This window comes from Lemur catta, chromosome 17, assembly GCF_020740605.2.
Source record: "Lemur catta isolate mLemCat1 chromosome 17, mLemCat1.pri, whole genome shotgun sequence".
In the NCBI taxonomy this organism is placed as follows: Eukaryota; Metazoa; Chordata; class Mammalia; order Primates; family Lemuridae; genus Lemur; species Lemur catta.
In genome coordinates, this window is record NC_059144.1 from 40,618,279 (window position 1) to 40,631,197 (window position 12,919).

At 42.3% G+C, this 12,919-nt stretch overlaps 1 protein-coding gene across 2 annotated transcripts in view; it reads left to right on the plus strand.

The window, feature by feature from the left end:
- Nucleotides 1-12,919, plus strand: part of ARFGEF2 (ADP ribosylation factor guanine nucleotide exchange factor 2) — an 86,401-nt gene that overhangs the window by 17,053 nt on the left and 56,429 nt on the right. For both annotated transcript variants that reach the window (XM_045529230.1, XM_045529231.1), the window contains exons 4-7: nucleotides 6,386-6,532; nucleotides 7,515-7,694; nucleotides 8,050-8,284; nucleotides 12,064-12,132. In XM_045529230.1, the coding sequence (XP_045385186.1) occupies nucleotides 6,386-6,532; nucleotides 7,515-7,694; nucleotides 8,050-8,284; nucleotides 12,064-12,132 (631 nt within the window). The remainder of the gene's footprint in view (nucleotides 1-6,385; nucleotides 6,533-7,514; nucleotides 7,695-8,049; nucleotides 8,285-12,063; nucleotides 12,133-12,919) is intronic.

Sequence of the window (12,919 nt, forward strand, 5' to 3'; positions counted from 1 at the left end):
AGTAGGTACATTTGCAAATGTAGAATCTGCAAATAATGTGGACCAGCTGTATTTAGAGCCACAAATAACTTTGTTATAAAATTATCTTCTACTGAGGAAGAAGCAGGAGTAGAGAGGTTAAGATGATTTGTCCAGAAATATATAGGTAGTGAGAGACAGAAAGAGAACCACAACTTGGGTTTCTGAATTCCTAGTCCAGCATTCTTGTACTTTTTCTCAAGGCCTGCTCCTGAGGTTTCTGATTACCTCCAAGAACATTTATTCTTTTTTATTTGAGACAGAGTCTTGCTCTGTCTCCCCGGCTAGAGTGCAGTGGCATCATCACAGGTCACTGCAATCTCCAACTCCTAGGCTCAAGCAGTCCTCCCGCCTCAGCCTCCCAGAGTGTTAGGATTGCAGCAATGAGCCACCACTCCTGGCCCAAGAACATTTATTCTTGACCTCAGTGGGCAACCCACATCAATGAAAAAAGTTTAATAAATTTTAAAAATAACATTGAAGAGATCCACATTTAGCAGTACTTTCTAGAACAGGAGTGGTGAATAGATTCTATATTATGGTTGCTTAGGGAACTGTGTGGAAAATGTTTCTTGACAAAGAGTGCTGTGATTGATTGGTCGTGTCTACCGAGGCACAGGGCTGCAAAGTGGCGGTGGTCATGCCACATTTTTGACATCCAGTCTAATATTTACTCTATTAATCTTCTTTGATATGTAGACGTGAGAATAGATGATAGTTTCTTCACAGAAGCAACTCTTCCAAATGAAAAACCATTTTGTCATTCAATATAATTCTGTGCAGATTGTCCTATGTAAAATATATAATGAGCCAAGAATTCTTAAATGGCAGGCTCTAGTCCTACTTCTAAAATATTTTTGCTGTGAACGTTTCTGAGGAAATTTGGCAAAAGTTTAATTTTAGTTGTTTTCTCCCCATGTCCATGTTTAGTTCGGAAGCCAGTGCTGGCTGTGAACATTATTGGTGTCCTAAGAACAATGGCTACCGTGTACTGAGCTCTCAGCCTGGGGTGGGCCCTAAGTGCTTCATCCAGTTTACTGTGTTTAATCTTCTCGACAACCCTCTGAGGTACTTGCTCTTATTCTCATTTTGGAATCAAGGAAACTGAGGCTTAGAGAACGAAGTGACTGCCCAATCCAAGGTCTCTTGACAAAAAGTGATGAAATTGGATGGGCAGCTAGTTAGCACTCAGTCACCCCATGACTATGTTGTCATCAGCTTTGACCCATGAGCCAAATCTGGCCTGCCATCTGCTTTTGTAAATAAAGTTTTATTGGAACATAGCTGTCTTAGTTTTCTGTAACAGAATACCATAGATTGGGTAGCTTAAATAACAGGCATTTATTTCTTACTGTTTTGGAGGCTGGGGAGTCCAAAAACAAAGTACTGGTAATTCAGTTCTTGGTGAAGGCCTCTTTCTGGCTTGTAGATGGCTGTATTCTCACTGTTTCCTCACATGTTGGAGAGGGAGAGCTACCTTTCTGGTCTCTTTCTATAGGGCACTAATCCCATCATGGGAACCTTAACCTCATGACCTCATCTAAACCTAATTATTGGCCAGTTGTGGTGGCTCACACCTGTAATCCTGGCACTCTGGAAGGCCAAGGTGGGAGGATTGCTTGAGCTCAGGAGTTCAAGACCAGCCTGAGAAACAGTGAGACCCTGTCACTACTAAAAATAGAAAAATTAGCCGGGCATGGTGGCATGCGCCTGTAGTCCCAGCTACTTGGGAGGCTGAGGCAGGAGGATCACTTGAGCCCAGGAGTTTGAGGTTGCTGTGAGCTAGGCTGACGCCGCGGCACTCTAGCCCGGGCAATAGAGCAAGACTCTGTCTCAACAAAACAAAACAAACCTAATTATCTTCCAAAGGCCCAACCTCCTAATACTATCATATTGGGGGTTGGGGGCGACACAAACTCTCAATCCATAGCAACAGCCATGTGCATTTGTTTATGTACTATCTGTAGCTACTTTCCTGTTACTATGGCTGGGCTGAGTAGCAGCAGTGGAGACCATATGACCCACAAAGCCTAAATATTTAGTATGTGGTCCTTTATGGAAAAAGGTGGCTGACCCCTGCTCTTAACTATCACCCTGTAGCTCTGGCCTCTTTCATTAACAGAAATAGTCTGTTTCTAGACCTTCTTGCATGTGTAAGTATGATTTCGAATGGAAATGTTGACATCCTGCTTTACTTGCTCACTGTGAGTCCTGAGGCTTATGGTATATGATTCTCTCTCTTTTAGAATAGAAGTTCTCTGGAATTTAATAGGTACACCAGGATTTTTTACACCAGTATGCAAAATGCAAGATGGGTCATTCTTTTTATGGCATTGAAAGTGGCTGGGTGCTTCCTGGGCTGACAAATGGAAAAAATGCACTTCCCCTTGGTGGCTGCCCTTGCCAAGCCCATTTGGCTTTTCCCAGTGTGGGTGAGGTAACTTCCATCTTGGAAATGGAAGGCCCCTATCTAAGGGTAAAACTTGGTTTTGGCAGAATTAAAGCCAGCTGCAGACACATCCACACTGTGTCCTCTCATTCCTTGAGCTTGGAAGGTGATGGAGGGTGGCAAAGGTGCCTCTGGGTTTGGTTTGCCATGAGCACAGTTGGCTCAGGTTCACCCTCCCCTCAGGGAGAGGCCTGGAGACCCCCTGCTGCTTGTTTTATCAGTGATAAAGATTCTCTGCATTCCTTTCCTTCTATGATGGGGCTGCTACACACTTACCTAAGGCCAGAGCTCTGAGTAAGAAGGACTAGGATCAGTCTTATGTAAGCTAGTAAGTGGTCGCTAAGTTTTTCTGGTCATGTATCAATAATAAAAAAATTTTTTTAGTATATTCTTATATTCATATTTCTTCAATTTAAAATTATATACATGTACTAGTGTTACTAAAGTGTATATATTTACTAGCCTTAAAAATATATGCATTCTAAAACATACAAAAAGTAGAACTTTTAAAAGGACAAGATAAAAAATAGACAGACATAGAATTCTAATATTTTCTTCTTCCATCCAGTGGAGGCCATAGGAAACCATTGGTCTCAGCTGTCCTATTCATACCACAGGTATCTTTTAGCTCTTACTTCCAGAAAACTTTACATTTTCTAATTCACATTTAAAAATCAATTTGTAATTACATGTGTTGTATATGGCTATGTTCGCTGTTAAAAAGTTTTTAGAACTTTACTGATAAGGCTGAAGTCTGTTGGGATACCAGCCCCAAACCCAGTTGCCTGTTTAAGTATGTAATTTTCTTTCTTCTCTTTTCTTTTTCAAATGGTATCACTTGTACAAATTTATCTGCAGCTTTCATTCAACAGTGTTTTTGAGCTCTAGGTCCGGTGCAGTGACTCATACCTCTACTCCCAGCAATTCAGGAGTCCAAGGCGGGAGGATCACTTAACGTTAGGAGGATCACTTGAGGCTAGGAGTTTGAGACTAGCCTGGGCAACATCGTGAGACCTTGTTTCTACACAAAAATAAAAAAATTAGCCGGCCACAGTGGAATGCCCTCTATAGTCTTAGCTACTCAGGAGGCTGAGGCAGGAGGATTGCTTGAGCCCCCCGAATTCTTTGAGGCTGTAATGAGTTGTGATCATGCCACTGCACTCCAGCCTAGGGCAACAGAGTGAGACCCTGTCTCAATATAAAAATTTTTTTGAAAATCTATTAATAGCTATATTTCTACATGCAGATCTAGCACATTTCTTTTGACTGATATATGTTGTGCCGTTGTATTTATCCGTCTCCTGTAGAGAGGCGTTTATTTATACACAGGATTACAGGGAACGTCCCTGTGCAAACTTCTTGGACACGTGCCTCAGTTTCTCTGGTTCAGAGGTGACTCTTTGGATTCTTACCACTGGGGCAAAAGAAATGGAACTAACTTCAGAAGAGTAGACCAGTGAGTTGGAATACTTAGTTTGTACCAAATATATTCATCTATATGGGTGAGTCAAGTTGGAATAGAGCTTACTGACTCCAGCTTCTGTTTACTACTAAGTGTGTCCAATTTTGCACCAAGAAACTGACCACATAGCATATTCCCTTGTGCATTGGGTCCAATGAAGGCATGCTACAGTGTATTATATTTTCCACATCTTCCCCTCTGTGCCAGAGTGTCCCTGCACAAGCCCCCTTGGACACATGTATCAGTGGGCCAGCTGCCCAAAGGCCTCCCTCCTCTGTCCTTCCCAGCCCCTCACTGTATCTGCAAGGAATAAGGCGTCTACTTGGGAAGAGTAGAAGGAGATGGGAAGGTATCTACAAATCACCTATGGGTCCCAGTCAGGACTTTTGGCTTTGGTGTGTCTCCCTGGAGAATATAAACCCTGAGAAAAACGATCACATCTACCTTATTATTGTATCTCTACTACCAAGAACAGCATCTCGCACAGAGAAGGATGAGAAAGCAGAACCAGAAAGACCCATAGGACACAGGAACTCTGCTTTCTTCTGGCCCTGTCTCATGGCACAGGCAAGGTGGAAAATCATACTTGAAACCCTTTGCAGTGTGAAGGGTAATGTGTCCTTCAAGGCGTCTATAGAGGGGAAAATACTTCCCATCCGTTTTCATACTTTAATTAAACATCTAATAATTCAGCTCTATCTTTGCTTTGCATCAGTATTGGCTTCTACAGAGACTGCTTTTCAATATTCACATTTTAGGAGTTCCTAGACCATCCCTCTCACAACCCAGTGCTCAAAACAGGCTTGAGTCCATTAGGAGTAAGAGTAAGCAGTGTCAGAAACCAGAGCTCATTCTCCAGGTGGCTGGCCCTGCCCTCCTAGGAAGGGTGCATCCAAAGCAGCTATGAGAGGGGTGAGGCAGAGGGCATCTGGACTTGCCGTTCACACTCTGCACCCCCCATCTGGAGCTGCCGGGGTTGGCCTTGAGCAGCAGAGTGTGTTCACACCTCTTTCCTGCTCATCCAGTCACTCGATCCAGCAATATCGCATTTCTACTCTAAGCCACTCTCACTCCCACTCCATTTTTCTTTCTGCTTATTGAATGGCAACGCTTTTGCCAACGAAAAGAAAAAGCCATTGAAAAACAACATCCGGCCTCTGCAAGGGTGGCCAGTCCTCCCCCGCAGTGGTGGTAGCTCTGGAGATAACCTCAGGAGCATGAGTCCACGTTGTGTGGATAGAGGCAAGAATGGGACTTGCCAGAAGCTAAAAACGATAAGGAAAAAAATGCATTTTTAGGAGTCTACCAAGTCACTGGAAGCAGAGAGTGCCTTAGAATTCATGTATGCACATGCCAGATGAGTGGTTTGAGTGGTTCTTTTATCTGGTTGACCGTCAAAATAACCTGGATAGCTTGGAGAAAAATGCTGATTCCTGGGCTCTGCCCTATAAGTTCTGGTTCAGTAGGTCAGGGTTGAGGTCCAGGAATCTGTATTTCTGATGAGCTCCCTCAGGTGATTCTGAACTTAAGCCAGGCTTAGGAAATCATCCTGCCACTACCCTTTGAGGTCTCTTCTAGCTCTCAGATTCTCCGCGTTGAAATCCAGGTGTTGAGTGAGGTGACACAGGCAGGTGGCCTCTGAGAAGGTGGCCCTGTCCAAACCAATTTCTAACCTGACAGGGGGCCTGGCCTAAGCAGCCACTTGGGTGACACATAGTTTGATGGCATAGGTACAGGATCCAGTTACTGTTTTTTAATTTTTGGAATAAAAAATATGCTGAGTGATTCAACATTGAAAAAGAATGAAAAGATTTACTACAAAGTGTCTAGTCTCGCCCCTGCCCACAGTTACTGAGTTCTCCCCTCAAGCAAAACGTGTTATCACTTTTTTCTTAGGTATCTTTCTGTTAAAAGAAAAAAAATATGTATGCATGTATATAAATAATTTTTACAGCTTTTTTGAGATATAATTAGCATACATACAATTCGTCTGTTTAAAGTTTACAATTTGGTGAATTTTAGTTCATTGGGAGAGTTAGATTAACCATCATCATCATCAAATTTTGAGACCATTTTTATAGCCTCATTAACAGTCACTCCCCATGTCTCCCTACCTCCAGCTCTAGACAAACACTGATCTGATTCCTGTGTCTGGTATGTACAGCTTTTAATCACATAGTATTTTGGACAAATGGTTTTGTACTGGGGAGTGCTCTGCACCATGTCTTCTTCATCAGACACGGTATCACCGCTGCAGGGACCTTCTGCTGTCAGGGGACAGGATGAAGGCTGTGCTCACAGTGGTTGAGCCTGCCTGGCTCTTGGGGAGCAGGGGGATCCGTAGGAACTGGAAGTTACAGGCCATGATCACGGACGGTCTTTTGCGCTGTGGGCTGCCATGGTGGCCTCAGTCCCAGCCAGGCAGAAACTGTAATCTCTATTCTTTATCTGTTTAGAAACTCATCGCTTATGGGCACATCACTGGCAATGCCCCTGACAGCGGAGCCCCAGGGAAGCGGCTGATCGACAGGATTGTTGAAACCATTTGCAATTGTTTTCAGGGCCCGCAGACCGATGAAGGGGTTCAGTTACAAATTATTAAGGTATTTATGTTTGTTTGCTTGGTCTGGTTTTTAAATTAGAAAGCAAGTCCCCTTTGGGAATTTGGATTTTTAATTTACCATGTGTTAGTTGTCTCAGCTGGTGCTAAACTGGAACAGAAAAATTTAAGCATCACTCAGATCTTTTGTTAGGTGTCAGAATTTATTAGCGTGGACTGAGATGAGAAGAGTGGAACCAGGTGTGTTTTCAAAGTAAGTAGTTCCACTAATAATAATGTAAATTGCTTGTGAATTAAATCAACTTGAAATCCTCTGGTCTTTCTCCTTGAAATTCTGGATTCCCAGTCTGAGATTTCTCAGCAGGTCTTTGTTGATACTCTTATCACCAACTTGCCTCTGTCCCCTTCTTCCCCTGTTTCACTTCCCTGTTCCATTTCTGCTGCCAGGAATGGTTTGGCATGGGATGGTGCCATCTGCTTGTCTGAGAACAGGATCGGGATGGGTGTAGCCAAAGTTCCAAATCTTAAGTCCTGAATATATTAGCTTTAGGAGGAGAAGGCTCCATGTTAACTGTACCTTTCTTAAAGCTCTTTTGAAAACCCACTAGGGAATTGGGAAACTGACTGCCCATGGAAACATGTATTTTGTGATTAACATGGGCAAGATCAAGTGGAGCGTTTTTCCTCTTGAGGGAAGCATCTATTTTTCATTCTAAGTTTTTCAATCATTATTAACATTCCAAAGTTTGGCTTTTTAAAAAGCGAGCCAGTAGAAAACCTCCTTCAATACAACTTAATTGTTTCAAATAATTAGGATTTTATGAAGTTGTTAATTGTTTTAAACTCACTGTAGGGAGTTGGCTCTTGGTGCTAATCATCCTGTTTAGTTTGCAGAGCTATCTTTATTTTTAAAAAATGAAAAAAAAAAACAAAAAACAGCCAAACCCTCTGGAAAAGTCTGGCTGTGGGAGGGCAGGAGGGTGGTTAGTGTTCCTGATGGCAAAGGTTTCCAATTTCTGTTTTAGGCTCTTCTGACCGCAGTGACTTCCCCACACATTGAAATTCATGAAGGCACTATCCTGCAGACAGTGAGGACGTGTTACAATATCTATTTGGCCAGCAAAAATCTCATCAATCAAACCACTGCCAAGGCTACCCTTACTCAGATGCTCAACGTCATTTTCACCCGCATGGAAAACCAAGTGGTGAGTGGCAACACTTATCAGCCACTGGGGGCATGACGTCACCACTGTCTTGTTCTCTTTCACGTGTGACCTCGGTACCTGTGAAGATTGACTGGGAGTTTAAAGTTTACCCCTTCTTCCTGTGACTTCTTTGTACTGTGCTTTTGTTCTTGCTTTAAAAATCAGAGAGAGAATGTTGCATGGATTTTGAAGTTTGCATTCAGAATTTGCTTTGGGTTTGTCAAAGGAACTTATTTCCTTTTAAACTTTTGATCCTTCTGGCTGGAAATTTTTAGAGCAATAGGCTGGCATAATTTTTGTTCTTACCAAAATACCAGGACCGCTTAGATAGGATCCCTTTTTCATTGCCTTTTAGTTGCAGGAGGCCAGAGAATTGGAAAAAACAGTCCAGTCAAAACCCCAGTCCCCTGTGATCCAAGCTGCAGCAGTATCCCCAAAGTTCAGTCGTTTGAAGCAGAGCCAGTCACAAAGCAAACCAACAACTCCTGAAAAAACAGATTTAACCAACGGTGAACATGCCAAGAGTGATTCTGGAAAAGTGAGGTCAGAAAATGGAGATGCACCGAGAGAAAGAGGCCCGTCATTATCAGGTATGGCCTGGTGTGGTGCAGCTGCATCTGTCCAACTATGAGAGGGAATCGTTGTGTGTAAGGGGCAGATGCAAGAGATGTTTCGTAACATCTGGAGGAAACCTCTGGGGGCAGCTTGTCTATTTCTGGGCCTTCCCCTTGACTTCCCCTTTGCTTTTCTCTTAGGGAACAAAACCAGTGAGGCATGAGGTCTAATGTCCCGTTGTCAGCTGTGCAGTTTTCTCTAAATGGTTCCTGGGTTGTGTCTAGCTGCTACTTCTTCATGTCAGCCTTAGTGCAGTGGGTTCAGTTTGGGGCACTTATCTCCCAGTAGTTAATTGATTGGGTAATTAGTCATTTAATGTCATCCTGAGGAGGACAAAGGCCTCAGTTGTCATTGCACACTGATTTCCATGCCTTGCCTTGCCTTGCCCTGCCTGGTGCCAGGCAGTTAGGAGCCACATCTGTAGAAGGAGCTAGAAGATGGGTGAGTGGGTAGTTGGATGGACAGATAGTTTTGTTTTCTTTCTAGTGACCAAGTACGTCACTTGTTTCTGTTGGCTTAATGAAAGAATGTCCCCCACCTGATTATAGTCTTAAATGCACTATTAGGCAAGAAATCTTGAATTGAGTTGTCAAAAGATTATTTCTGAGCATTTGCATCTCTCCCTAGAAAATTTGTATGAATTGGATTCTTATTTTTTCAGAAATTTACCTTTCCCAAGTGATTCTGTCAAATAATTCTTCACTCAAACTGGTTGTTCTACACAAAATTTCTGATCTGTCTTTATAGTTGATCCTGTATCTTCAGCTGCATTGCTGAGAATGATTTCTGTTGATAGTATGGTCCCTACTAGGATACACATATTTGAGCAGCTTTTATTCCTTTATAATTTACCAGGCTGCTTGGCCTACATGGGAACAGACCAAGTGTTACTGCTGGAATGTTGTTTTGTATCCATTTACTCAAGGAAAGCAGGACAGAGAAAGTTGCCACCAAGAGTGGCATTTGTTTCAGGGTGAGCATGGCATTGCCATCTACGCCTGCTGTCAAGTGTTTTAAGGGCAGTGCTCAGGAACTCCCAGCAATTCCTCAAGTCAAGGGCCAGGCTTTTACTGTAACCTTTCTCAAGCTGTGGTCAGTCAATAAATATTAATATTTAAATACACTTGTAGTAAGCCTAGCTGGGCAAATACAAAACCCAAGTCTCTCTGAGCTGCATTAAAATGCCTCCACTCTAGCCCATTTTCTGTACAGTGGCCAAAGTAATCTCTTAAAAGTATGAATTAGATCATGACCCACCCCTACTCAAACCCCTTTAGTAATTCCCCATCCATTCCATTCAGAGTGAAATCCATGCCCACCCCACCCCCATGGTTAGCAAGACCCTGTGTGACCTGGCCCCTGCTCACTTTTCTGTCCCCTTCTTACACCTCTCTCCCCTTTGTTTGCTACACAGTACATAGGTGCTGTTTCTGGTTATTGAAGGGCCATGCTTGTTCCTGCCCAGTGCCTTTGCACTTACTGTGCCTTCCCCACTCCCAACCCCCTTTATCTTCAGGTCTCTCGGTTCAGACTGAGAGAGGCTTCCCTGATCACTCTCTAAGGCTCCCATCATGTCTGTCCCATCACCCTCTTTTATTTTCTTTATAGCACTTATCAATACCTGAAATCACTAAAGGGTTTATGTTCACTTGTTCCCAGTCTGAGGCCTAGGCTGCCCTATTTACCACTGTACTCCCGACACCTGGAACAGTGCTTGGCACACACAGCAGACATTCAGTAAATACGTTTTTTGAATGAATGGAGAAGAACATGATTTCTGGAATATACTTTTTCAAAAACACAGTAACTTCAAGTTCTGCTCTAACAAAGAGAAAATAACTTACCATTAGTATATTGCTGTGGATTTTATTGAGAGTGCTTGGTATACCCCATGAGGCTTTCCCAGGAGCATGGGAATCAGATTGCCTGCAAGAAGCAAACCCCAAACCTGCTAACAGTGGGTCAGAATGGAGGTGCACCATCACCTTTAAGAAGACAAATGGGCTGGCTAAGTGGCTTATGCCCATAGTCCCAGCTGCTCAGGAGGCTAAGGCAAGATGATCACCTGGGGCCAGGAGTCTTGTTGCCCCAGGCTGGAGTATAATGGCTTAATCATAGCTCACTGCACCCTTGAACTCCTGGGATCAAGTGATCCTCCTGTCTCAGCCTTCTGAGTAGCTAGGAGTACATGCCACCATGCCTGGCTAATTTTTAAATTTTTTGTAGAGACAGGGTCTCACTGTGTTACCCAGGCTGGCCTCGAACTCCTGACCTCAAGCGATCCTCCTGCCTTGGCCTCCCGAAGGGCTGGGATTACAGGCATGAGCCATGGCACCTGGCCAACTTGTTTTTAAAAAAATAAGTAGAAGGAGCACACTCAAAAATGATAGTTAATAGTTTAATATAGTAAATACATAAACCAGTAACATAGTTGTTTACTAGCATTATCAGATATTGTGTACTGTATGTAATTGTATGTGCTGTGCTTTTATATAGTCTGGCAGCACAGTAAGTTTGTTTACACCAGCATCACCACAAACATGTGAGTAATACACTGCTCTATGGAGACCTCACCAGGCAATAGGAAGTTTTCATCTGCATTGTGACCTTATGGGACCACCAGTGTATATGCAGTTCATCATTGACCAAAACATTGTGCAGTGCACAACTATATATGTAATATCTAAAATATATAATAATGTAAGTGGAGCATCAATATGGCAAAAATTATGAAGGTATGAGAATGACTAAAGTTTGGGTAACACTGATCTAGTCTTAAATCATTGTTTTTGGATGACGAAATGAGTTTAGAAGATTGTGACCATGGTTGGAGTTTTCTGATTTCAAGTTCTTTTTTGCCCTCTAAGAAAATCATGTAACATCAGTATTTCCCACATAAATTGACTGAGCCATTTAGATAGTTACAGTGTGTTAAGTGCTCCATGGAAGTGAAAATACTTAGTGCTCTCACGAATAAAAATAGTGGCTGCGTTGAAAATCCTCATTAATGCAGAGTTAAAAGGGTTATCTGGGTTTTGTTTATTTAAGGTGATGACCTTTCTGATCAATGTGATGTTTTATAAATCAGTAATACGTACTTCTGAGAGTCTAGTGAAGAGCCATTTACTTTATAAACTCTTTCCCAGAACTAGTTTTCTGAAAATATATGTATAAAAGGAACTGAACCTCTTCCACTTAAATAATTAACATTTTGCAGAATAATTTCATTTAAAATTTGGTAAATCCTCAACTGTTACATTGGAAATCTCATGCTAAATTTGGGGTTTACGGTGTGGGGAAAGAGAAGCAGCAAGAAGGCATGTCACTTACCAAGGCTTGTTTGTACAAGAGAGGCAAAGGTTTGTACAGAGGCAAAGGCACAAGAGAAAACTCCATCTTTTGTTCTGCCAGGAACGATAGCTGGCCAACATCCAGCTCTTGCACCAAGTTGGGGTGGTGGGGAGCCCCGGGCCAAGCAACTGGGACTTAAGAAGGAAGAGAGCACAAGTCAGTGGGGTTTTAGTGTTCCACAGAGGGCAACTCGAAAGCACAGCAGATGCTGCCTAAGACTTTCCAGGTTTCAGGGAGGTGGTCTTCCGTTGAGATGATCATATTTGGCCATGGGAATACTTATTTGCACTCTTTCTTTGCCTTCTGAAACATGACTTTAGAGAACATTGCCATGATCTCCTCTCCCCCTGCCTTTTTTTCCTTGGAAAAACACGTGTGTGTTTATGTATTTGGATGTGTGTAGGGACTGATGAAGGTGCCCAGGAGGTGGTGAAGGACATCTTAGAAGATGTAGTCACATCTGCCGTTAAAGGTAAGAACCAAGGACGACCCAGCCTTTCCTCCTAACTCATTCCTCCAAAAACGTCCTCAGCCAAACTTTTTAGTGGTGGCGTTCCCTCTCTGCTGCCCAGTGAACTCATAGAAACTGAGTCTGCCCATGCCTGCCCATTTCAGATGGGCTTCAAAAATTACTTATTTTTAGTGATTGATTTTATTCTCATTTGGTTTGCTATAGTCATTTTGTTTCATTCATAATTTCCTCAGTTTCATGGTGGTTTTAGTGGAATTAAACTTATGTAGCTCAGAATGACTATTAGATGATTTTTTTTTCCTTTGTTTTTGCCTAAAATCTCAGGTCAGTGGCTATCTGGTGAACACTTGGTTAGAGTGCCAATAAATCATTAATTGGTGGAAAAATCAGAAATTTAGAGGATTGCAATCAGCATTTTTTTAAGGAAATAGAATACAAATGATCTGACTACATTGCATATAGGGTTAAGTATTATTTCATGAAATGTGTTTCAGTTATTTATGTGCACATGTCTGTATTGGGACATGATTTTAAAAATTAATTTCTTACTGAGGTCATGATTTAAAAGCCACTTCTCTAAGCCCTTTCTTTTTGTTAAGTTAAAGTACCACAAAGCTGTATATAGATTCTGTTATTTGCTTAACTTCTTACAGAAATGTCTTTAAAAATGGAGCAATTTTATTTCATACCTTTAGATTTGTTTCTGGGGTCTGTACAGTAGCCATCACATAATAAATGTTTGCCTTGTTTGCTGCTATATCCTCCAGCCCCTACCACAGAGCTTGGC